The sequence below is a fragment of the Vulpes lagopus genome, chromosome 10, assembly GCF_018345385.1.
Source record: "Vulpes lagopus strain Blue_001 chromosome 10, ASM1834538v1, whole genome shotgun sequence".
Lineage (NCBI taxonomy): Eukaryota > Metazoa > Chordata > Mammalia > Carnivora > Canidae > Vulpes > Vulpes lagopus.
The window spans coordinates 82,791,711-82,817,138 of NC_054833.1; the positions used below are offsets into that span (position 1 = coordinate 82,791,711).

Below are 25,428 nucleotides of genomic sequence, written 5' to 3' on the forward strand. Positions count from 1 at the left end.
AGGATAATGAAGATGTGATATATCTGTACAATGATCTATTACTCAGCCATAAAAAAGAACAAGATCTTGACATTTGCAACAACATCGATGGACCAAGATGGTACAAAGCTAAGTGAAATCAGTTGGACAGAAAAAGACAAATACCATATAATTTTACTCATGATGTGGAATTTAAGAAACAAAACAAATGAAGAAACAAAGAAAAAAGGGACAAATTTAGACTTTTAAATACAGAGAACACATTGGTGGTAGTCAGAGGGGAAGTGGTAGGGGACTAGGTAAAATAGATTAAGGGGATTAAGAGGTACAAACTTCCGGTTACAAAATAAATAAATCCCAGGGATGGGAAGTACAGCATGGAGATATAGTCAATATCTGTGGAATGTTGTATGGTGACAGATAAGGACTACACTGATTGTGGTGAGCACAGAGTAATGTAAGGGATTGTTGAGCCCCTATGTTTCACCCCTGAAACTAATATAACACTGCATGTTAATTATACTTCAATAAACATAAGTAAATGAGGGGCACCTGGGTGGCTCAGTGGTTGAGAGGCTGCCTTTGGCTCAGGTCCTGATCCTGGGGTCCTGGGATTCCCATCCCCCGCCCCCACTGGGCTCTCTGCAGGGAGCCTGCTTCTCCCTCTGCCTGTGTCTCTGCCTTTCTCTGTGTCTCTCATGAATAAATAAATAAAATCTTTAAAAAAATAAGTAAATAAAATTGATAAATCTCAAGCAAGAATAATCAAGAAGAAAATATCAACACAAATTATATCAGAAATGAAAAAGGAGACACCACTATAAATTCTACAAACATGGCAGGATAATCAGTCAATATTATAAACAACTTTAAGCCAATAAATTCAACAACTTAGATGAAATGGTCTAGTTTATTTAAGACACAAATTACCAAAAATGATACAAAATGAAGCAGAAAATCTGAATAGCCTTATAGCCATTAAAGAAATTGAGTTCACAATTTAAAAACTCTCCATAAAGAAAACAACAAACTCAGTGTCACTGGTGAATATCAACATTTAAGGAAGAAATACCAGTATTATACACAGTCCTTCAGAAAACAGACTAGGAGGGAACATGTCCCAATTCACTTAAAAGGACAGCAAGCAAGACTCAAAGACAGACAAGTATAATCCTCTAACAGAATCCAGATAAGGACATTACAAGGAACAAAATACAGACTCATATCCTTCATGAACATCAATCCAAAAACTCAAACAAAATATTAGTAAATTGTATACAGTAACAAATGAAAAAGATGATAGAACATGACCAAAGGAGCTTCTTTCAGGAACACAACATTGGCTTACCATACAAAAACCAGTTACTGTACTCTACCACCTTAATAGATTAAAGGAGAAAAACAATCACATGTATGAGCTTTTCAGTAGAACGCAAAACAAGCATTTGACACAATTTCAGGCTTATTTATAATAAAAACTCTCAGCAAACTTAAAATAGAAGTAAATAACACCCAAACCTGATAAAAGACACCTATAAAAAAAAAAAACCTATAACTAACATCACATTAACAGTGAAATATTGGACATTTCCCCCTAAAGACTGAAGAAATCAAGGATGTCCAATCTTAGCACTTCTATTTGGTGTTGTCCTGTAGGTGCCAATGCAATAAGGAGAGAAAATCAAGAAACTGTCTCTGTGCAGGTGGCATGACTATTTACATGGAAAGTCCTAAGAAATCTACAGATAAAAGCTAGTATAATTTATAAGTGGATTTAGCAATGTTCCAAGAATATAAGGTCAATATACAAATGAATTGTTATTTCTATATACCAGCAACAACTAATTGGAAAATTAAACTTAAATAAATAAATATCATTTACAGGCATTCAAAATCATAATTTGCTGGGGCACCTCGATGGCTCAGTAGGTTAATGATCTGCTTTTAGCTCAGGTCATGATCCCACATTGGGCTTCCTGCTCAGCAGGGAGTCTGCTTCTCTCTCTTCCTCTCCCTCTGTGATCTCTCTTGCTCTCTCTCTAATAAATAAATAAAATCTTTAAAAAAAAAACATAACTAAAAAAAAAAAAACATAATTTGCTAGTTCCTGGTGATAAATTTATTTTAAAATATGTAAGACCTCTATCCTGAAAACTATAAAACACTGCTGAAATTCAAGATCTAAATAAGGGAAAGATATACCATAATGGCATATATTATATATGCCATTTTATAGTAATGGAAATACACATTAATCCATGTCAGTGTTTTAGAGAATTCAATATTATTAAGATGTAAATTGTCTCTGCATGTTCTTATACTTCACACAATACTAATCAAAATTAGAAAGGCCTTTTGTTTTGAGGAATTCACAAGCTGATTCTTTTTTTTCACTTATTCTAATATTTATAAGACAATGCTTAGAACCTAGATGAACCAAAGTAGTTTTTAAAAAGAAGATGGAGGATTTACATGATCTTACTTGAAGACTTACAATCACAGGACAGTTGGATTGGTGAGAATATAAACAGACCCATGTAACAAAACAAAGAATCCAGAAATAACACAGCCAGGTGATTTTGACAGATGCCAAAGCAATTCAATGGAGGAAAATAGAGTAGGATCCATTTTCAACAAATGGTTCCAGACAAGTGGCTATTCACATGGAATAAAAACTGGACTTACATTCAAATCATATGAAAAGACTAGAGATGGATCATGAAGCTAAATGTGAAAACAGATTCTATAAAGCTTCTAGAAGAAAATACAGGAGGATATCTTGGTGACTTGGTTAGGCGAAGACTTTTAGAAATGACACAGAAAGCACGAATTTAAAAAGAAAACCAATTCATAAATTAAACTTTATCAATACTAAAAACTTCTCATCAAAATATGCCATTATGGTGGATATGAGACTATGCATTTGTCAAAATCCATAGAAGCATGTATCATAGAGAATAAAGTTAAACGTATGCAAAAAAAAAAATGAAACAGAATGTCAAGGATCGCAAGACAGAACAGATTGTGACCACTGACTGTGTTACAAATGTAGGACAATCCCACACTGAAGGGGATGGGAACCAGGAACTGATCTCAGTGTCTCTGGAAAATGGTACTTGCCTGAGAGGTAAGATAAGAAGAACCACACATGAGCACTGTACTTGAGTTGGTAAATTTGTCTCTTGTGGGGGCAGAATGTGGGTGAACAATTCTGAAAGAGCTTTAATGTGCACACTGGGGCTGGGCTGGACACCTCATCTAAGGTGGATGGCAGGGGGCACCTGGGTGGTGCTCTCGGTTAAGCGACCAATTCCTGACTTTGGCTCAGGTCGTGATCTCAGGGTCCCGGAATTCAGGCCTGTGCGTGGAGCCTGCTTGGGATTGTCTCTCTCCCTCCGCCCCCTCCCCCACTCTCTCAGGAAGGAAGAAAAGAAAAGGGAAAAAAAAAAAGGGATGGTGGAGGGTGGGAGCCAGGTTCTCCCAGGAAGGTTACAAATAGGGGTCCCTGGGTGGCGCAATGGTTTGGCGCCTGCCTTTGGCCCAGGGCACGATCCTGGAGACCCGGGATTGAATCCGACATCAGGCTCCCGGTGCATGGAGCCTGCTTCTCCCTCTGCCTGTGTCTCTGCCCCCCCACCTTCTCTCTCTCTCTCTCTGTGACTATCATAAATAAATAAAAAATTTTTTAAAAAAAGGAAGGTTACAAATAAGCTGGGTACAGATACACACAGATAACCGACCGCAGATCATCTAGCCCTGCCCACCAAGAGGGCCCCAGGCAGTGACCCCAGCAGCAGTGCACAGAACCAGTGCCTAGATCTGGGCTTCTACACACCGTCCTGCAATAAAAGAAGCCAGGGCTCCCTGGAGAGTTGCCCCTGGAGCACCTGGTAGTGCCAGCAAGTAAGGAAGTGCCCCCAAAACAAACAAATGGAAGGGCTCCCCACCGCCAAGTGGGAATGATGCGAGCAGCAGACCAGCGCAGTGCTGGATCCTACCCAAAGTGTACAACAAATGTCCAGGAGTCCCGGCTGACAGAAGGAAACAAGTGATAAGTCAACGTACGGGGAGACAGAAATGCTCCCCACAGAAATCCAAATCATATGGTGGCTCCCCACCCCAACCTCCCTGGAGGGCAACTGTCTCACTGAGTGGCTCCCAAAGAAGACAAAAGGGACAGGGAGACACTTGGCAGACACCACCTGGACCAGGTGACCAGGCCAATGTGTCCCGAGCTGTCCTACAGATGCCAACTACCCACTAACGGGATATGACAAGAGGGCCACCTCACCTCTGGGGTGTTCTTTCCCAAACCCCAACCCCACTCTCAGCACCAGAAAGCACAGCAAACCCCAAATGAGGGACCCCACACCTGTGCAGTCCTCCCCAAAACTGTCAAGGTCATGAAAGAGTAAGAGAGAGACACCAGCACATCCCAGAGGGGACAGAGGGGCCGTGACACTCAGCATAGTGTGGGACCTAGAGAGGAACATTGGGGAACGGAGTGGAATCCGAAGGCTGGAGTGTGAGCAACAGGAACAGCCCCACTGATTCTTAGTTTTGACAAATGCACTGTGGTTACCTAAAGGTCGGTATAAGGGAGAACTGTGTAAAGTGGCTGAAAGTGGCTGTCTTTGCCACTTTTCTGTAAATCTAGTATTATTTCAAAAAATTTTAAGTGAATTTTTAAAATATACCATTAGTAAAATGAATAAGCAAGTCAAAGAATGGGAGATAATATTTGCAATATGTATCTGACAAGCTGTGTACCCAAAATATATAAATGGCTTTTACAACTTGATCATTGTAGAAAAGGCCAAAGACTTGATCAGACATTTCAAAAAAGAGGTATGAATCACAGTAAGCAGGTGGAAAAGTGCTCAGCATCACTAAGCTCAAGGAAATGCAAATTAAAGCCACCAGGAAACATTGCTCTCCTTATGAGACCCATAGGGAGTGTCACTCCCAGGGATTTTCTCAAGAAAAAGGAAAGCAAACCCACAAAATGTGTACAAGAATGTCCATAACCTCCTCAGTCATACTAACCAAACCCCAAAAAACCACACCAAGTGCCATCACAGGGCAGATAAGCACACTGTGGTGCAACCTAGGAGTGCCAACACTGCAACACCCAGGGTCTGGAAGAAAGACACCAAGGTGCTGGGAGATTCAAGGGATTCAGGAGTGGGCAGCCCGGGTGGTGCAGCAGTTTAGCTGCCCAGGGCGTGATCCTGGAGACCCTGGATCGAGTCCCACGTCAGGCTTTCTGTATGATGCCTGCTTGTGTCTCTGTCTCTATAAATAAATAAAGTCTTTTAAAAAAAAGAGATTCAGGAGTGCCTGGCACAGGCCCCTTTGAGACTTGCGGGTGGTGCTCTCCCACTGTGCCACAGCCCTTCCCTAAGCCTGTGAGCAGATTTCTCTCTCTTCTCATTAAGGCACTAATCCCACCACTCGGCTCACCCCCTACGACCTCATCGAACCCTAAGCACCACTGCTCAAAGGCCCCACCTTCAAACACCAAAACACTGGGAGTTAGGGCCCCAGCATATGGATTTGGGGACACGACCATCCAGCCCACAACACAGGGGACCCTTTCAGGGATGACAGAAATGTTTTCTATCACAATCAGTGTGATCACCCAGCTTTGTCAAAACTGGTCAAAGTGGACCTGTGCATTTCACTGCATGTGAATTACACCTCGATAACTAACTGAATAGATGTGATTCATTTTGAAAAATCATAGTGGAGCCAAAAAGTTAAATGATTGGGTAAAAATATTTCTATGTGGTAATGAAAAATTTGGTGAAATTTTAAAGTGTACTATATGTTCTCTCACAACTCATTTTTCCTTAGGAGACTCGGTTTCAACGAAGAAATAAAGCCTCCAGGTTGCTGTGATTCCAAACTAGCAATGCATCAGGGTTAACTGGGTGGAATTATTTGTGGTCAGTCAGTAAGGGGTTAGTGCTGACAGGACAACTTTGTAAACAGGCACTGCAGCCAGAAGCCTGGCCTGAGTGACCACACAAATATCTGCTGCAGCTGTCCCCCAGCCTCCAAGGGCTGTGGCCAGACAGGAGGGGGGCAGATGGGTGGTCACCAGCTCCGGGGTCTGATGCACTGACGGCAGCCGACAGAGGCCCACTGGACCTCCTCCCATCAGAGTAGGTACTGCTGGTTGTCTTCTCAGCAAGCAAAGGAAGCCAACACAGAATATGACTGTGAGGGAAAAATAAGAACTCACTTCTCCATCTGAAAATCCTATCTCATGCTGTAATGGAAAATAAAGGTTGTGGTCGATCTGAATGGACATAAAGGAAACATTCCCATCTACTGACACTATGGCAGATGCTAAGGGCAGCACGCAGGCGCCCACTGACCACCATTCTGTGAGGGGTGTGGACCCCCCCCCAAGGTACCCCAGGGCTCTGCCTGCTGGAAAAGCACTCAAAGGCATTCTCAGCCTCGGAATGTGGAATTCTCAGAGCTATGGGGACTAGAGTCATTCTTCAAATGAGTTAGATGATAAATCACAGCATACTTTGGAGTACAAGAGTAAGGGAGGGGTTGGGAGGTGCCTCTGGGGTCCTGCCTGTGGACTAGCCCACTCAGGTGATCCCCAGCAGGACATCGGTTTGCTCTCCTTTGGGGAGAGTTTACTAGCGCAGGGGTGGGGTGTGCACATGCTAGGAAAACAAACTTCCTGATAATTCAGATTTTATTTCCTTCTAGGAACTTCTGCAAACAATGTAGCCATCACGATTCTGGCTGAACACAGTCCAGCGGCTCTTAGCTGGGAGTGGGAACCGGATGATCCAGGTGGGCTCCCCACCACCACCATCCCGCGCCTGGACCACCTGCACCGGCCCTTCCGGGGCTGCCCCGGGTTCAAAACCACGGGAAGACGAAGACCCAGCTCAGCCCTCTCCGTGTAGTGTAGTAATACTAAGAAAAACACAGAACAAAAAACGGGGCCAAGTTTGACACCTTCGAATTTAATAGGATGAAGCGGGTTAAGAATTGTCACAAGAACAGTTTTTGGGGGGAGGAACTGCATTTACCAAAATGCTACTCCTTGAAATCCTTGAAAAGCCGTATCCAAGTGTATCCAAACGACCTAGTCTTAAATTATACTTGAATTAACATATCAAATTGTTGTGGGGACTACACGCTCCCAGAAAAACCGACGTTGCGGCTCAGCCTTGATTATTTCGCGGCCACAAACGGACGAAGAACCCAGCAGCCTCAAGGGACAGTGCCAGCCTAGAAAGAGCTCCAGGGCGGCCTCCCACCCCGCCCCGGCTTCACGACTCCGGAGGCGGGGACCCTAAGTCCAGCTACCCACCGGCTCTCTTGGCGGACGGCACCTGCAGGAGGATCGGAGCCCGAGGGGAGCCGGATCCCCGCGGACCTTTGTCCGGGTTCCTCGCCCCGCGCCGCGCCCAGACCGCCCGATCCCAGGGTCCGCACCCCAAGGCCACCCCCTGCCCCCGTCCCCGGTCCGCCCCGGGTCCGCCCCCGGCCCCTGCAGCCCGCGCGTCCGCCCCCAGCCCCTCACTCACCCCGGCGCCCTTCGCGTTCCTCTTTCGTACCCCCCGCCCTCCAGGCGGCCGCGCCGCGCCCCCTGGGATTTGTAGTCTCTCTGCCGTCTCAACTCCGGTACCAGGCAGCGCGACTCCCCACTTCAAACTACAACTCCCGGCGATCACCTCGAGAGCTCCCTCTCTACAGATGGGTTCCGGCACTGGGTTCTCGCGAGGTCGTGGGAGGCGCACGCGGAGCAACCTAGGAAGTGTAGTCTAGGGCGCCTAGGTCCTCATAGTTGGGCCCCGGACCGAGGTGAGAAAGAGGGGAAGAACTACACTCCCCAAGAGTCCTCGCGCGCCGGCCATCTTTGGCGTTGCTAGGAGACCGGGAAGCCCGGGGAGGCGGGCCCGCAGCTGGCTGCGCGTCGTCCGCCGGGGTCTGTGCGGGGAATCAGCGGCGGCGCGGGGCCGGAGAGGACGTGCGGGGTCGCTGGGGCTTCGGCCAATGTCTGCCTTAGCGGAGGCTACCTGGAGGAGAAGACCGCCTGTCTGCCCCCGAGGCGACGACGCTGAACAAACACTATTGGTTTTAGAGGATAGAAAGCTCCGGTCTGGGCTGAGGCTGGACGCGAGAACGGAGGACAGGAGTGACGTCACACAACCGAGGTCACGTGCCGGGTCCAGGCCAGGTGACGTCACCTCAGCCGCGGCCCAGCAGAGGCTCCTTCCGGGGAGTGAAGACGTTGTCCCCTGGGAGGCCTTCTGTAGCGGGCGCTCCGGGCGTCCCCGCGCCCTTGCAGACGCCCAAGTCCTGACCAGAAGCCAGCGCCGGGCCCAGGAAGGAATCTTTGTTCGGGCTGACAGGACCGGTTCTGCCGCTCGGAAAACCTCAGGCAGCCTCTGAAGGGGCGGGGGCGGATCCTATCCTACCTGCCGACACCCGCCCCTCCCCCCCGGGCTGACCACGCCCCCTAGCGTGTCCGGCTTGTTCAGACCCTCCTGATGCTAGGGTTGGTCCCCCGGGCGGCAACACACCGTCCAGGGCACGGGGGCGCCTCCAGGGGGCGTCGTGGCCAAGAAACAGGGCTGCAGGTGAGCAGAGACCTGGGGTCCCCATAGCCTGGCCCGCAAGACCCGGGTGTGACCTGGGGTTTCTCTGAGCCGGCGCACCACCCCACAGCCCCGAGGACTCACGGATGGCGAGGGGGCTGTCCACGGGGTCTGTGTGGGTGATTGACCTGTATAGCATCCCAGAAGGATGACACCGAGGCCGCGAGGCCGGGGGCGTTTCCCCAAGTGTGTTCTCTGGCTCTGCTGCGGAGCTGCCCCAGGAAAAAAAGAACAGTTGTGAGCATCCTGCAGCACTCACAGGTTTTCCATTACTTAATGACTCTCATGTGTGCTAATAAAAGGGTTTGGAGCTTGTCAGCCTACCCCTTGGGGGCTTCTGTGGGTCACAGGCCTGGCAGTCAGGTGGGCAGGCCAGTGTTCCAGGAAGACTGGGGGACAAGGCCGATGGAGCTGGCTGGGGAAGCTGCCCTAGGCCGGTGGCCACAGGCTGTTCCCACTAGGCCCAGCGATGGGCTTCCACCTTTCTGTCCATTCTGGGCCTGATTGATTCCAAGCTGGGGGGCAAGATGAGGCCTAGGGAAGGCCTGAACCCTTCTAGCAGGAGCCCCCATCATAGCCAGTCCCCACAGGTGCTCCCAGGAGTGACAGGATAGAGCTCAGGGCTGACCATTTCTATCTGCCCCCGCCCCCTCAGCTCATCTCCTAAATTCAGCCCCTGCCACATCCACCTCCCAGCTTGAGCCTCCTCCAGCCTTCCTGGGCATCTCTTGGCAGCGGTCATGTCCTCCACGTGTCCTGTCATGGCCTAGACTTTGCTGTACAAGTATCTCCTGTCCTCTCCCTCATTCAGGCATCCAGGGAGGTTTTCTCCCAATGTAGGGGCTGGGCTGCCCTAGACTGGTTTCCTCGTTGCCAAGCAACTGCCTGGTGGTGCACACCTGCCCCCTCCAGTGCCACTCCTTTTGTGTAAGCAGGCAGAGAAAGCCCAGCAAGACCTGTGAAGCTGTTATCAGAGTGACAGCACCCAGGTAAATGTTCTGAAGGTCAGTGGCACCCTGTGGCCCAGAAAAGGCCAAGAGAGATGTTCTTGGGACATTCTAAGTAACCCCATGAGCTACAATGGTGCCAAGAAGATGAAAGAATGCAAGATTTTATGAGGTTAAGTGCATAATATAAGGACATCTCTTAAGAAGCCCATTAAGTTACAATTCCCTAGACTAAAACAAAAAATATATCTAGTTAACTATCTTAAGAGCCACAGAAATGCAAAATCTCATTCAGCAATTGTGTGTGGGATACTCCTGTAGGCCACAGGGAGCAACACAACATAGGACATGGGCTGGTGCCCATAGAAACCCACAGTGGTCAGGGAGTGGATCCCACAGAAATCTCGAGGTCAGGGGCACCACCTTGGCCTACTGGGCTGGCTGTGTCCCTGCATGGACACCTCTCTACCCTGCGGAGATTTCAAATTCAGTATGGGGAAGGTTGGGAGAGTCAAAAAGCCATACCCGAACATTTGTGGCATTCAAGTGGAATCAGGACACATTCTGTGTTTGTAAAGCAGAAGAGAACTCTTCCTATGAGAGGGTTGGTGTTGCCATTGAATCATTGTTCATAAGAGGAAACTTCTTAGACTTGGTATTGTAAAATGAAACCCAACTAACGTACAGTGTTGGAAAAGTTAAGAGACACTTTGGAATAATTTAAGACAACTTGGATGAATCTCATTGGCATTTGCTCGGTGAAAAAAATCCAGTCCAATATGCTGTATGGTTCTGCTTACCTAATATTCCTGAAATGACCGAGTTATAGAGGTGGAGAGCTGACAACAGTGGTTGCCAGGGGTTAGGGGTGGCGGGGGTGACCAGAAGGGGAGCAGGATGGACCTCTGGGGGTGGAGCAGGCTGCATCTTGATTGCAGGGTGGTTACAAGCGTCATACGTGGCATAAAATAATAGAATAAACATACTGTGTGCCAGTGTCCCTCCCCAGTAGAGATTATTGCTGTGCCAGCTCCTCAGGAGCCTCCCTGGTGAAATCTGAAACTGGCCCCCAATGTGGAGGGCAAGAGAGCCTGAAGAAAGGAGCAGGATGCTCCAGGCTGGGAGATGGAGGGTCTGATAAACAGGAACTTACAGCTGAGGCTGATTTTGGGCAGCAGCAAGACGAGCAGATCCCCCCCACACCAGGCACCAGATCTCCAAAGTTTGTGCAGAGGCCTTACCTGGGCCCAGTCAAGCCCAGCCTACTAGCACTAGCATCTGAAAGCCATGTCCTGGAGCCGCCTCTGGGAGCAGGGAGGCAAGTGGAAGCCACATTTGGAATGGGAGTGAAGGAGGAGCCTCAAGGATATGGATTCTCTACAGTGACAGGCACCTCGTCTTTAGGAAGATCTTACTGGCTGGGAACCTGAGTAGCGGGCACATGGGACTCTGGAAGCTCTGCTCCTCCACCTTCCCTGCAGCTTGTCTCTCACCTCTGGGCTTTGGTCTCTGTCCTGTGTCCTGTCTTCACCCTCCTCATGCCCAGCTTTTTCCTATAACGTGGCTGTTTAGACAAAGGGGACCTGTAGCTTCTGAGAGAGGAAACCCTCTTTGAACTGCCAATGGAGCCCCTGACGAGCCACACTCTCTTGAGCCAGGATTGCCCCAGAGAAGTGTGAGCAAAACAGCCAGCTTCCCATCTGAGGCCTTTCTGAGGTTGCTTCAGGAAGGCAGGTTCCTGGGCCAGTCTAAGCTCCCTACTCCTGCTCCTGGTGGGTGGCAGCAGGCCTGCTCCTCCCAACGCCCCAGCTCCCTTGAGAGAGTGTTCTCTGCAGTGACCGGGAAGGTGGGAAGGTGCTCTAACCCTGGCACAGCTGTTGAGGGACATATGTGGATGTAAGCAGGCTCAGGACACCTGATGTCCCTGTCCATGCCCCATCTGCAGGAACATCTGCACAGCACAGGGAGCAGGTGAAGGTTGTTAGCTCTTTCCAAACAGCCTAATGCTGGGGGAGGCTCAATTTTCAGTGAATTGATTGCCTGCAATTAGAAGAAGGCCTTAATTGCCATGTTTACAGCTCCCCCAACCCGGTCCTCAACAGGCCCATTTCCCTAGGCTGTGGGGTGCATGGTGGACATCTGAGGCCCAGCAGGAAGCCCAGCTGGATGCCCCAGGCTTCCCTACCCCAGCCTTGCCTTTCAGCTGTGTAAGGGGAGGCTCTGCTGGGACATTCACTGCTTAGGGACCACCAGCAGGCCTGGCACCTGCAGCAGGAACCCAGCACACAGCCCCCCAGGACCCGAGGTCTACAAGGATGCAGTGTGAATACCTGGCACCTGGCAAAGCACAAAAAGCGGCCTTGAGTCAGCCACAAGGCTGTGTGGGGATGGGGCCTGGAGGATGCTGGCTTCATGGACATGGTGCCTGCCAGGCTGAGCCCTGGGCCCCAAATGCTCCTTGCTCACAGCTGAAAGCCAAAGAGCATTTCAACATTTGCTGGAATGTCCTCAGAACTCCAAAGAACCAGCCTTACAGCGAAGCCAATACTCTTTGTTATCAGCAAATCTCTGTAGCACCTGTCCCACTTGGTGGACTATTGAGGTCACGCTACCTTCAGGGCTCGGCCACCCCCTAGCTGGGGCTTGGGCACGTTGCAGGAAATTGCCCTGGTGACCTCAATCCTGCAGGGCCTCGCCTTGCCACCTGCTGTGGGGCTGAAAGGGGACCCCTTCCTCCCTTTGGGCTGAGGTAGCTTCACCCTTGAACAGTGGGATCCTGTGGCCTGCTCAGGTCAGCCCCTTTCCCAGGGAGGCACGTTCTCAGGCCCGCCTGCAGGTGGCGCCCCTGTCTGATGGGCGGCCAGCCTGGACACTGGCCCAGGTGGTTCTGCTTTGCTGGCGACAATGCAGACCCTTTCTCAGGGGGGTGCTGGCTTCTCAGACCTGAATGTTGGTCCCTCCACACTGAAGCACGTCGGAGTGATCCTGAGGTTGGCGCTGAGACAGCCCCTTCCGAGCAGAGAGGAAGGGAGCCTTCCTTAACCCTCTCACACTGCGGGCCTCCAGGCAAATCATGGGACCCCCAGCTTCCCAAACCTTTGCCAGCACCTCAGAGGAGACCTGGCGAACTGGGGGCTATCACACCTCCCCCTGCACTGAGCACCTCTGCGCTCTCATTTTCTTTTTCTTTCCTTTTTTTTTTTTTTTTAATATTTATTCACGAGAAAGAGAATCAGAGATATAAAGGGAGAAGCAGGCTCCTTGCAGGGACCTCTGCGCTCTCATTTTCTTTTTCTTTCCTTTTTTTTTTTTTTAATATTTATTCATGAGAAAGAGAATCAGAGATATAAAGGGAGAAGCAGGCTCCTTGCAGGGAGCCCAATGCGGGTATATATACAAAGAAAGATCTGCCGTAAAGAATTTGCGCCCAACTGTGGAGGCCAAGAAGTCCCGAGATCTGCACTTGTCAAGGTGGAGACCCAGAAAGCTGAAGTTTTAGCTCAGGCCAAGCGTAGAGAAGGAGAGGACAGACATCCCTGTTTGAAGGCCATCAGGCGGGAGAGATGGCCTCCTGGTGGGGGAAGGTTGGCCTTTGTGTTCTATTCAGCCTCTCCATGAATCAGATGAGGCCCACCTTCACGGACAGGACTCCAATTCACACACTAATCTCATCCAAATCACCGTCACAGAAACACCTGGAATAATGTTTGACCACATAGCTGGGGCCCCTTGTGGCCCAGCCAAGGTGATACAAAATCAGCCCAGACACTGGTTTGCCTTGGAGACTCAGCCAAGTTCAAGATGCCGCAGTGATTTAAAAGTGAAAAACAGATGGAATGGCCACAGACATGGAGCTGTTCTTATGGAAAGTTTAATGCTTGAAAAGACCACGTAAGGATGACATGTGGCATTTCTGTGGAACAAGGTGCTGTCAGACAATAGGTGTCCAGGACTGCAGCGTGCACATTGGTTCCTAGGGTCTCTGGAGAGAAGGCCTGTTACCATGAGGGTAATGTGTGCTCATGCGTTTGTATGAATTAAGTTAAAGTCCTCCCACTTTATATTCTGAACCAACCAGTCACCAGTTCACCAGTAAACACAAGCAAATCCATAAATGGGATGAGTGGCTTCCAGGAAAAAATAAAACTAAAACTGAGTGGGCAATGATCCTGATTGGTGGCTGTTGCAACTCCAAGCACCTAAGGCTGGCCACCTGTGATCTGCCTAGGCATCCCACTGCGAGGCACCTGTCCCCCATGCCACCCCTCCCCTGGCCAACTCCGGACTCACCTCAAGGTGGATGCAATGCCACAGAGGTGGGCAGCAGCTCTTTCCAGACCGGCTCTGAAAAGGCCACAGCTTGTCTCAGGGCTCTCTTCAGGACTGCCCGCCCTGGGGGACACCAGCCCTCGTGGGCAGCCCTGTGGGAGCCCCCAGTCACACTCTGACACCCACACCGCAGGGACAGCTGCCCCTGTCTCAGAAAGAGATGACAAATACCTGTCATTTCCACCTACAACAGGTGGAGTCTCTTGTTATGCAGCAAGAAGTCCTATAAATCCTACAGCCTTGGAGATTGCCCTCTGGTATGGATGATGGCTTCCTGTCACCTCACGTTCCCCAGATTTCCCTCTGCCTCTGTTCTGGTCAGTCCCTTTGCTGGCCTCGCCTGATGTGGAGTTGGCTGAGGGGTGAGCTCTTCTTCCGCCCTGGACAGGGAGGCCGGGAATGTGGCGTGCCAACAGGCCTGCATCCCCGCACTCCCTTGGCTGCCCCGGCCCATTCACGGCTGCCACCAGATGCTCTGACTTTAGGCCCATTTAATGCTTAACCCTGAGCACAAGCCCCACCCTGGGTAAATATTTATTTGGCAACGGAGGGCTCACAGGACAAAGGCCACAAGAAGCTTCTCAGAGCTGTGGCAGCAGTACGTGAGCAAACCGCCGCAAATGGTGGCCTGGGTGGGGATGGAGGGAGGGTGGGATGGTTCTGGTGGATTTGGGGTTTCATGGGATATGAAGCAGGGGCCATGCCGAGGGGTGCTTGGACACCATGTCCTGTGCAGGATGCGTGGCGGGGTCGTGGGCACTGAGGGCGTGTCCTGGAGCAGAGTCCCTGTGTGCTGACGATATGATGGTGGAAACAAAGGGGCCAAGGGGACCCACAGCCCTGGAGCCTCACCGTGTGTGGCTGTGATCTGCACAGATGCCTGAGGCTGACTCTTGGGGGAATACTGCCTCCCCCGCCCCAGAACTCAAGAGTGGTGGTAAGGGTGTAGTAGGCTGTGTGGTCAGAGTCCCTGGGGACCCTGCAGGCCTCTCCTTGGAGGGGCTGTTGTCGCAGAGGTGTGTCCTCTGGGAACCCTGGCCATGTGGACTGTGCTCTCCCTGACCCCCTAAGGATCTTGGGGAGGGGCATGCAGTCCAGACCCCATTCCCCTCTGCTGTCTGGGTACCTAGAGGCCTGACTCATCCCACTGGGGAGCTGGGCCCTCTAGGGACTGAGGAGCCTGGTCCCAGCTGCCGGAAGATCCCCTCGCTCCCAGTGCAAGTACAAAGTTCACAGCCACCTTCCAGTTAGCAAAAGCCTGTTCCAGACCTGAGACCTCTCCCTTAGACACCACGGCACTCACCCCGCAGTCCTGTTTGTGAGAAGGGTGGAACATGGCTGGTGCTGGGGGAGGAGGCAGAGGGCACAGCTGAGGAGGGGCGGGGGAGGCCCCACAGCTCTGGCTGAGAGCCAGGACCCTCAGCCACCCCAGAGTGTTGGCCTGCAGGGTAGTCCTGGGGTCCCCAGGGAGCAGCATTGAGGGAGGCATGGGGCCTGCCCCTCTGGGGGGTCCCCAGGATGTGGCCAACCTCCAGAGCTTGGGGCCAATTCTTAGTCCCAGCTCCCAGGCCAGCCTTGGGATGAGCAGCTCGGCCTCCCCGTGGCTCACCTGTCAGGTGACGCAAACCCACATCCTGGCTCCCCTGGGCACCAGCCCTCTGAACTGGTCCCTAGAATTCTAATCAGAAACAAGAGATGAGGTGCTTGCCCAACCTCACAGAAGCTGTCTTAAGCAAACCCTGCCACAGACGGGTAATATTATGACACCAAGCTGTGTCTGGTGAGCGCGTAATAACAAAAAGGGAGAAAAGACAGTGTGGCCTTGAATGGGAAAAGCATAATTGGCTTTTAGCCTATACTTGTATTAATGCGTAGGAAAAGTTTATAAGGAAGCGCACCAACATGTCAGTGATACACCTGTGAGATGTGGATCTGCCATGATGGTGACTTCTTTTGAACAGTTGTATGTATTTTCCACCGAGTGACTACTTCACCATCAGGGAAAACCCACCCATGTGCTGGTGTGTGCTGTGTGGTGCGCACCCAACACGTGCTTGCCTGCAGTGAGGCTCCCAGCTCGGTGTGCTGGGGACCCATCTGTGGCCGGTGACCCACCTCCACCACCAGGCTCACGCCAAGGGGGCCCCGTCCGTACGCGTGGGAATCGCTGGCCACTCTCAGGTGCTGCCTGCCCGGGACCTGCACATTCCCTCCTGCTTGTCTGGCTGAGCTCAGGGGCTGGGCTGACTCTAAGGAGGACTCGTGTTGAACCTGATCTGTCCTGCTATTTGTCTGGTTCTGGGGGCGGCTCATGGCTGGGAGCAGTTTGTTCCCTTCCTGCTCCCACAGCTGACCACCTTGCTGCTGAAGGCCCGCCCGCAGGTATCCCTGGGGCAGAGGGCAGCAAGCATTGCACTCACCTGCGTGTCCTGGCACCGGAGTGGGTGGTGCGCATCAGGTTCCTTCCTGTTTATTCACCAGAGTCAGGGCTGCATTATTGCCCGTCCAGCCCACGGGCTCCATGAGGTCACGCTTGAACCTGAGGGAAATGCTACTTCATTGGCTCCCAGTGCATCACAAGGGTCCTGCCCATCTTGGGAAGAGTGGATAGTGGTCAGGTGAGAGCCTTTGCCCTTTCGAGGGCCCAGAAACCCGTCACGCCAAGCATGGCTCTGCCTGGCTGGTTTGGTCCTTGCAGCTGCCCCAGCCTGTGGATTCTCATGGTTCTTACCCTATGGCCAAGCCCAGGCTCCCTGAACTGCAGACAGCCTGGGGCCTGGGCAGGCTTTCCAGCTGGACCTGCCCCTCCACCACCTCGCTGACACATGCCAGGCACACACATGTGCACACACACACCGAGGCAGACCCTCTCCAAGGCAGTCCTCCCGGGGCCTGTGTGTCACCACCACACATGCTGGTGGGTGTTGGAGGGCCACCCCCAATGTCCCTGAACGTCGCATGGGCTGAAAAAGCCTCACAATTGGTACTGCCCTCCTCTCCTCTGGAGGTTTGCAAGGTCCCCGCAAGCGGAGGCAATGATCCCAGAGGCACAGGATAGAAAGCTGATGTGGACAGCTGGTCACAAGGTAGAGACTGATGTGAGGGCTGGCTCTGGTACCTGACCCTGCTCCCAGGCCTCAGGGCAGGCCCAGTGCCCTCCCACCCCCACCCCTTGGTGCTTGGTCCTGTACACTCACGATCTCCCTGGCTCCTTGGCCCTCTGGGGACTGGTCGGGGTTCACAACTTCTATCGGACCCTCTCTGGGCTGGGCCTGCTGGTCACCCCCATTGTCAGACCTGCTCCCAGGGAAGCATGGTCCCCTGGCCTGTTTGCTGTCCCCACTTATCACTCCTGCCAGCCCTGGGAACATGTCTTTTGCCAACCGCGTACATTGTGGCTTCCCCATCTATCCAGCCCTCAGCCCCAGCCAGTCAGCAAAGGTCCCACCCTCAGTGCCACCTGCCCCCCAAAGTAGCTGTTTCCCCTGCTATACCTGTACCCTAGCCACACCTGCCTTCCCTGGACAGAAGTCTCCCCCCAAAGCCACACCTGTACCCCTAAACTGTACCCACCTGCTTTATCCCCCCCACCCAATCCACTGCATCCACCTTCCCTCCAGGGCCATCTCCCTTGCTGAGAACACTTTCTGAGGCCCTCACCCCGGCTTCCTTTTCTTTGCTCCATCTGCATGTTGCCCTGTGATGAAAGCCCCCCATCTCCCAAGACCTGGTCTGTGTTCTTTACTGATTACAGCCTTGGTGCCTGGTCAGAGTTCGTGGGTCCCATTCCAGGGGTGGCCAGGGTCCCTTCTGCTCCTCTGTCCTTTGGGTGGTCTTAGTGCTGAAGCATCGTTGGGCTTCCCTAAGGTTTCCTAATTTGATAGCAATGAACACACACCCTAGGGTGCACCCCATTTGGCTTATGCTTTTTACGTGTTCCTAAGAGTGCTGAGCTGGCACCCAGAGCAGTTTTATTATTTGAATAAACTTTAACTCATAGGCACTTGATGCCTTGGTGTTTCTCAAACACTTGGTGCTCAATATTTTCCCAAGCGTGGCCTCCTGCAGGTGGTTTCCTCGTGAAAAGGAACTATCACAGGAGCTGAGGGTTCTAACTTGTCAGTTCTTCAAATGTCTTAGGTATAGACAGTAAGCTCTTTTTCTGTTGTGTCTTCCCTTGGAAAGGATGGGATTCGTTCCCTGCACGTGATGATTTGTTTTCTGAAATGTTTCTGCTCCCTTTGCTAGAGTCTCTGTCTGAGACCTCCACGAACAGATGTCGTTAGAACCCACACCTTACAACACCTGCCATCACCCACCCACCATGGACCCCATTGATGGTCCCCCACCTTCCAAGGGGGCTCTTGATGCCCCCAGGATGTGAGGGAAGGGGCCTTCCCCTGTGCCCACCCCCAGGACCCAGCCTAGGGAATGCAGGCAGCAGAGAGGCCTCCCGATGTGTGGGGAAGCCTGCTGTTCAGGCTGTGGTATTTGGAGCCTGCTGTGACTCCTGTACGCTGCCCCTCCTCCCAAGATGGGGAAAGTCCCCAAGGAGGTCAGGGCAGAGGAAGGTGAGGCCACTGTGCTGACCCATGGGGCGAGGATGCAGGCTTCAGCTTTCAGCACCTCTGGAACTAACCCAATGGAGTGGTGTATTAAAAATAACACACCATGACCGAATGAGTTTCATCACGGAAATCCAAGGGTGGTTTGATAGATTAACACAAGGAGAAAAGTGTGATCAGCTCAAGTGATGCAGTAAAAGTTCTTAATAAATCTTACAACCAACCCATTTGTGATTTTAAAGATACCTCTTAGCAAAGTGGTCCACACGCTGAAACCTCGAAGCTGACATCACAGGACCTGTGGAAACCTCCAACCCATTCTCTTTAAGACCTGGGTCAGGTCAGGGTACCCCATGGCCCGACACATGGTCCTGGAGACCTTCTCCATAGGGTGAGGAAAAATCAGCGAGGGGCATGGCATCTGGATATGAGAAGAGACAAAAACTGATGTTATTTGCAGAAGATCTGGATCATCCATCTAGAAAAACCAAGAGAATTGATGGGTAAACTCTTAGAACAAGAGCCCAATGAGAGCGCTAGATGAAAAACTAACCTACAAAAGCCAGTAGCATTACCTTGAAGACATTATGTTGAGTGAAATTGGCTGTCACAAAAAGACAAACGCTGTGTGGCTTCACTTACATGAGAAAACTGGACTGGTCAAGTCATACAGAGAGTGGATGGTGGCACGCAGGTTGGAGCGGGCATGAATGTTCATGGGACAGAGTTGGCTCGGGAACGCAGAAAGTTCTGGACATGGACATGGGGATGGTTGCACAGCGGTATGAATGTGCTTCATGCCCCTGAGATGTGTATCCAGAAAGGGTTAATAAGGTAAATTTTATGTGAAGTATATTTTATCACAATAAAAAGGTCAATATTATAGTAAATAGTAAAGATGCCAGACATAAAAGATCACATGTTGTGTGATTCCATTACTATGAAATATCCAGAATAGGCAAATCCATAGAACAAGAAAGCATATTAGTGGTTTTAGGGGCTGGGAGGTTGAGGAGTGAGTGCTTATGGGTGTGGGGCTTCCCTTGGGGCGATGAAAATGTCCTGGAACTAGGCAGAGGTGGTGGTTGCACAACATGTGAACACGCTAAGTGCCACTGCAACATATACTTTAAAATGTTACTAAGCCTAAAATGGTTACTTTCAGGGCTGTGTGGCTGGCGCTTCAGGAGAGCAACTCTTGATATCGGGGTTGTGAGCTCAAGACCCACTTTGGGTGTGGGGCTTAGGTTTTTGTTTCTGTTTTTTTTTTTTTTTTCCAAAGGTTACTTTTACATTATGTAAAATCCACTTTTTTTCAAGGCAGGTTCCATGCCCAGTGTGGAGACCAATGTGGGGCCTGAACTCACAACCCAGAAACCAACACTCAAGCTGAAATTAAGAGTCAGTGACTTAACTGACTAAGCCACCCCGGCGCCCCTCACCTCATTTCTAACAAGGAAAAAAATAAATAGTGTTCTATATACCACCATTAACCAGTTAGGGGGAAAAAATAAAGAATTCACAAGAGCAAGAAAAATCATAAAGTACCTGGGAGCTAACTGAAGCCAGAGTATACAGAGCATCTGTGGAGAGAATGGGAAGCCTCGATGGATGCCCTTGGACACCAGTCTGAGTCCACAAGACGTGCTCTGCGCTTGTGGATGAGGCTTGAGCGTTAGACAAGTACCACTTCTCCCTCATGGACTGCAAAGCCCATGCTGTCCTGTTCAAAATTGCAGGTGGAGATTTTTCAGGAACTAGATAAATTTACTCTTAAAATCTGTGAGAGAAAAAGGTATGAATAACTAAGTAAACATCAAAAAAAGAGGGAAGAGGGACACCTGGGTGACTCAGCGGTTGGGTGTCTGCCTTTGGCTCAGGTCGCGATTCTGGAGTCCTAGGATCGAGTCCGGCACTGGGCTCCCTGCATGGAGCCTGCTTCTCCCTCTGCCTGTGTCTCTGCCTCTCTCTCTCTGTCTCTCATTAATAAATAAATAAAATCTTTTAAAAAAGAAAAAGAGGGAAGAGGAGAGCCAGCTCTTGCAGGTGTTAGGGGCACATGGCAAAGTGACAGTTTTATAAACCAGGTGCTCTGGGCAAAGCGAGACACAGACAGAGGAGCCACAGAGCCCAGGGACGAATGTGCCATGACCTTATCTGGACAAATCAGCGGGATGGGGTCACTGTATGGGGCACAACAGAGCTGGATCCCTCATAGCTTGTGCAAGGCAGGCTGGAGAGCTCGCTGGTGCCTGGCATCCTAGGAGGCATAGGGAGCGAGACCCAAAGCAAAACGTCAAATGTACAAACCATCAGGCAAAGAATGGATGCATTTGATTGTATCAAAGTCAGGGATTCCTGACCAACGGACAGGACGGAAACTGAGTTCGTTGAAATGAGCAAATCCATTGGGGCTATCATCTAGAATATACCACGAATTTTGCAATGTAGCAGGAAAAGGCTAGAAATCCCCCCAAAAAAGTGAGAAAAGGAGCGATGTCTACGAATGAGCATGTTTCCAGAGGAGGGCCCAAGCCCGAAGGCCTCATGTGGGGACATGGTCGGCACATGAGCAGTCAGATATGCAAGGTGGATCACAAGAAGGCATGTCAGGCTGCCCAGCACAGACACCAGCATGTGGGCAGGTGTGCTCAGGGCAGCCAGCAGGGAGAGAGGAGCCGGTGGGACCTGTAGGCCTCCCCGCAGCATGAGGGCAGGCAGTCCCCCAGAGAGCAACACACATGCTAGGAGCATTTCTGGAAGCTCAGGCCACTCCATACATCTTGAAACTTGACACAGGGTGAACAAACCGGGGCGGAGAAGTGTCAGGCAGCTAGGTGCACTCAGGGTTGGCAGTGCCCACACTCAAAGCAACCATGGTCTGTGGGGAGGGGGCTGTGGTGGGTGTACGACCTGCTCCCCAGCTTACAGTGAGGAGGACTAGGGCCCTCCATCCGAGGAGCCCCGGCCACCTGCAGCCTGAGCCCATGCCCTGACACTATACCCCTTGCCTGTTGAGGGTCACAGCTTGTGGCCCTGCTGGAGCTCACTGTGTCCCCTGTTCCTTTTTTTTTTTTTTTTTTTAAGATTTATTTATTTACTTATTCATGATAGACAGAGAGAGAGAGAGAGAGAGAGAGAGAGAGGCAGAGACACAGGAGGAGGGAGAAGCAGGCTCCATGCTGGGAGCCCGATGTGTGACTTGATCCCAGGACTCCAGGATCGTGCCCTGGGCCAAAGGCAGGCGGTAAACCACTGAGCCACCCAGGGATCCCCATGTCCCCTGTTCCTTATGCCTTGGCGTCCACTGTATAAGAGGGTGGACCCCAAAGGAAGCCTCTACCCGCCCCCATGCGTGTTCCTGAGGGTTATTCCCAGCTTAGGCCTGGCGCGGTGTCCTCCTGCTCAGACAGAGGGCCTGTAGCTGCCCTGAACCACCTAGCTAGTGAGCTAGTGAGCCTTCTGCTGTCCCTGAGAGAGCCTGGGGGCATTCAGGGATCACACGATACTTTAGGAAGAGGCTGGGGAGCCAGCGCCTCCTGATCCACCTGCCCAGGACCCTTGGGTCTGGGCTCTCAGCTCGGCCCCACCTCGAGGTGCTGGACAAGCTCAGTTCCCTACAACACCCAACACACAGCGATTCCCAGGGCCCCCAGCCTGTGACCTGCACAGCAAGATGGAGTTGGGCCACCTGGACCCTGGTCCTCTGCACTGGATGATGTTGCCTCCTCCCATGTGGCGGTGATGCCTGTCCCAGAGCTGGAGAAACTTAAGGTCTTTTCAGGGCAAACTGGTTTCAGGCTGTGTTTCCTGGTGCCCCATATAATGGTTACTCTGGGCAGGGCCGGCCGGGCCATCCCCTGCCCCCCCTCCAACCCCCGCCATCATCCACAGGCCCACAAGAGCTCCGCATGGCCTCTGTCTCATCCAGCCACAGGATTGCAGGTCCAAGCCTTGGATAAGTACAGAACTAGTGGCCAGGAGAAGGGAAAGCAGGGTCTGTGGGTCGCAGGGGTAGGAGGCTCTTGAGAGAAATCACCATCCTGGGTGTGGGGTTACATGCCAGGAGAGGTAGGGGGCCAGGGGGTGGGGAGTGGTCACCTAGCCGGCTTTCGACCCAAAGTGTCAGGAAGGGTTTGCGCCCACACCCTGGAGCCAGCGCCCACAGGACCTGAGAGGCCTGCCCCCCACTTCACTGCAGGAGGAGGTGAGACCTGGCTTGCAGCCCAGAGGGATGGCCAGCGAGTCCCCCAGCCCCTGTGACTGCTCTCTTTCTCTGTTCTTTTCTCTCTTTTTCCCCAAAGCAGGTTTCCTTGTGATTGAGGTATTTACTTTTAAGGGAAAGCCGCTTGGCATTCCTATGTAGACAGACACTATATACAACCCTGGTTTTCCCTCAGCAGAAGTTAAAAATTATTCAACGCAAAATTCCTGGGCTGTGTTGCAGAGGCCGGTTGTACCAGGCAAAGGTTTCCACCGCATTCCGCCCAGCCAGGCCACGATAAGGCAGCCCGGGGAGCTGCGCCTGCCGATGCTGCACTGCCACCCTGCCATCCTCACAGAGACCAGGTAGGACCCGAGGCTTCCGGGAGAGCGCCAGTGTGAAGTTTGTCTTGTGGGGTCTGTAGTGACCTCATCACGTGTGATCAGAGCTGGCTTGAAAGCCCTGCCAACTCTGCAGTTCTTCTCTCTGAGCCGTGGTCCAGCCCACAGTCTCTGGATGTCCTGGTGTTGCCAGTGGCACCATGACCAGGGGGAGGCCCCCAGCCCCTGGGGGAGAGTGGGGGTCTTTGGCAGGTGCTGCTTCTGCTGAAGGGGTTGTATAAAAAGCTAGCAGTATTTCTATTTGTTGCAGGATGGGGAGGAATTATGCCCAAGGCACACCTTTGGGAGTGTTGGAAGCTATCTGGGAAAGCAGGAGGGGGCCAATGGGCCTGTGCTGGCAAGGGAGGCAGCCTGAGGTTCCACAGCACGGTGACCTGTTGGAAATCCAGCCCCACTGCCTGCCCGAAAAGGCCACGAGGTGACCTACAGGCCTCCCGGCAGAATGGGGGTCCTGAACCTCTGTGATGAATGTGGGTGTTTGAGCATTCTCTGGGGAAGGATGTTGTTAAGTCCCTAAAATGTTCACTTATGACCCCATCACCTCTGAAGATGTCAGCCAGGACCCTGGGGGCTCAAGAAGGGAGGGAGCAAGATAGAGATTCTTCACATTTCCTAGACACGACAATGGCCTGAAAGCACTCTCGAGGAAACCAAATTTATTCCATTTCAAAAGACACTTGCATACTGTGCCCTACCCTAAAAGTATGGAGTTCATGATTGGCTGGAGTAGGGCCAGCTTCCGCCATCAAAGTTGAAATTGAACCCTGCCGAGATTTGGAGCCTGTGGTGTCATGGTAATGCGGGGACACAAAAGAAACAAGATGTGGCCTAAAACACAGGACAGCTCCACAGTGGGGTTAGGCCTTGAGTGGTCACGTGGCAAAAGGGTCAGAATGTGGTGGCAACCATGCCTGCCCAAGAAGGTGGACTCAGGGTGAGGATGCTAGACTATGTGTGACCTTATCATAGAAAATGGACTTGTCCCTGCCATCTATCAAGAGGAGGTGGAGAGTGTGATAGTATTCGTAGGAGGCAGATAAGTTTTAGCTAGCTTTATTTGCAAGTCCTTCCATAGTCTTCATCAGCCAGAGGGGATACCAACTGAGTTTTTATTTCATTTTTTATCAAAGTTATATTTGTATGTAGTATGAGTCAGACATTCCTATAAGGCTTGGACCAACACAGCCTCCCAGTCACCACCCCTCCATGCCATCCTCAAGGACAACCACTTCCTTATTCTAGACAATTCTTGTGTTATTTACCTGCATCTGTGTAGCAACATGATCAAACACCAGCTTCTTGCTTTAGTTTTAGATATTATCTACTGAATTCATTCTATGGAAGACAGCATTTCCTTCGTCTACTTCTCTTTACTCCCCCACATACCTGCATCCTCTCTATTTTCAATGGAATTATGTTATAACAGGGATTAGTTTGTATTCCCCCCGCCCCCCGCCCCAGCCAACGGCATGCATGGTAATTGTTCCAACACACATGCGTGTTGTTTTCCCTGGAGTTAATCATCACCTTTCTTTTTTCGTGCTTGCTGAGTTTTCTCTGAACTCATTACTAATTCATCCTCAGATTCTTGCCGTGGCTTAAATTCAAACACATGGGGTATTTCTGAGGAGGTACCTGCAGGAGCTTTTGCCCTGCCCCAGTCCTGGTTAGTCCTCATGCATCTGCGGCAAGGCTGGCACATCAAAATATCCCTCACCTTCATCCTGAAGATTCCCTTTGCTTCTCTCTAGGTTGGATTTTCCTGGATCCCACATCTTCCTCTTTCTTAATTACTCCTTGTTCTCGTGGAGCATGTCCTTCAGTAGCTTTCTGAGGAAGGCAGGTGGCAGACACATGGCTTTAAAATATCTTTGATCCACTGTCACTTATGTGGCGGTTTGGTGGTGTGTAGAACTCCGTTTTCCCTCTGAACTCTTAGTACATTACTCCAGTGGCTCTCAGTTTCTGACGCTGCTGTGGGTAATTGTGATGTTTTAACTCCTGATCTGTGCTATGAAAACCACCTTTTGATTTTCTTGCTGGAAGTGTTTAGGGATAACTTTTTGTCCCCAGTGTTCTGACAAATGATCTTTGTGTGGATTCATTTCCATCCCTTTTGCTAAGTGCCCAGTAATTCTTTTGGTCTGGGAATTCCTTTCAGTTCCAAGAAATTTTCTTGCATTATTAGTTTTAAATTATTTCTTCTTTCCTATTTTCTCTGTCCCCTTCTTCTGTGGTAAATATTGGGATCCTGGACCTCTTAGACTGGCCTCTAACAACCTTTCCTAATTCCTTTTCCTGATCTTCTGGCTTTACTTTCAGTGTTCCAGCTCCTTTACTGAACTTTTCACTTCCTCTGTAATA

At 51.1% G+C, this 25,428-nt stretch overlaps 2 protein-coding genes and 1 long non-coding RNA gene across 5 annotated transcripts in view; 1 reads left to right on the top strand and 2 right to left on the bottom strand.

Moving 5' to 3' along the window:
- Positions 1 to 8,014, bottom strand: part of C10H1orf159 (chromosome 10 C1orf159 homolog) — a 29,531-nt gene extending 21,517 nt beyond the window's left edge. Inside the window, exon 1 of one of the 3 annotated variants that reach the window (XM_041772094.1) lies at positions 7,545 to 7,784. The gene's annotated coding sequence lies outside the window, so the exon portion shown is untranslated. Of the gene's footprint in view, positions 1 to 7,544 lie in introns of all 3 variants that reach the window. The other 2 variants (XM_041772093.1, XM_041772092.1) reach the window with 2 other exon arrangements.
- A 5,406-nt stretch (positions 8,015 to 13,420) lies between these two features.
- On the bottom strand, positions 13,421 to 14,327 carry LOC121499448. The gene is made up of 3 exons (XR_005990130.1): positions 14,066 to 14,327; positions 13,856 to 13,909; positions 13,421 to 13,560 (listed from the first exon to the last, which is right to left on the bottom strand). It is a non-coding gene; the product is annotated as an uncharacterized LOC121499448 (long non-coding RNA).
- Positions 14,328 to 22,912: 8,585 nt separating this feature from the next.
- The window catches only part of TTLL10 (tubulin tyrosine ligase like 10), a 50,883-nt gene continuing 48,367 nt past the window's right edge, over positions 22,913 to 25,428 (top strand). The window contains exon 1 of the mRNA XM_041771371.1: positions 22,913 to 23,028. Coding sequence (XP_041627305.1) covers positions 22,991 to 23,028 — 38 coding nt within the window. The 5' untranslated portion in view covers positions 22,913 to 22,990. The remainder of the gene's footprint in view (positions 23,029 to 25,428) is intronic.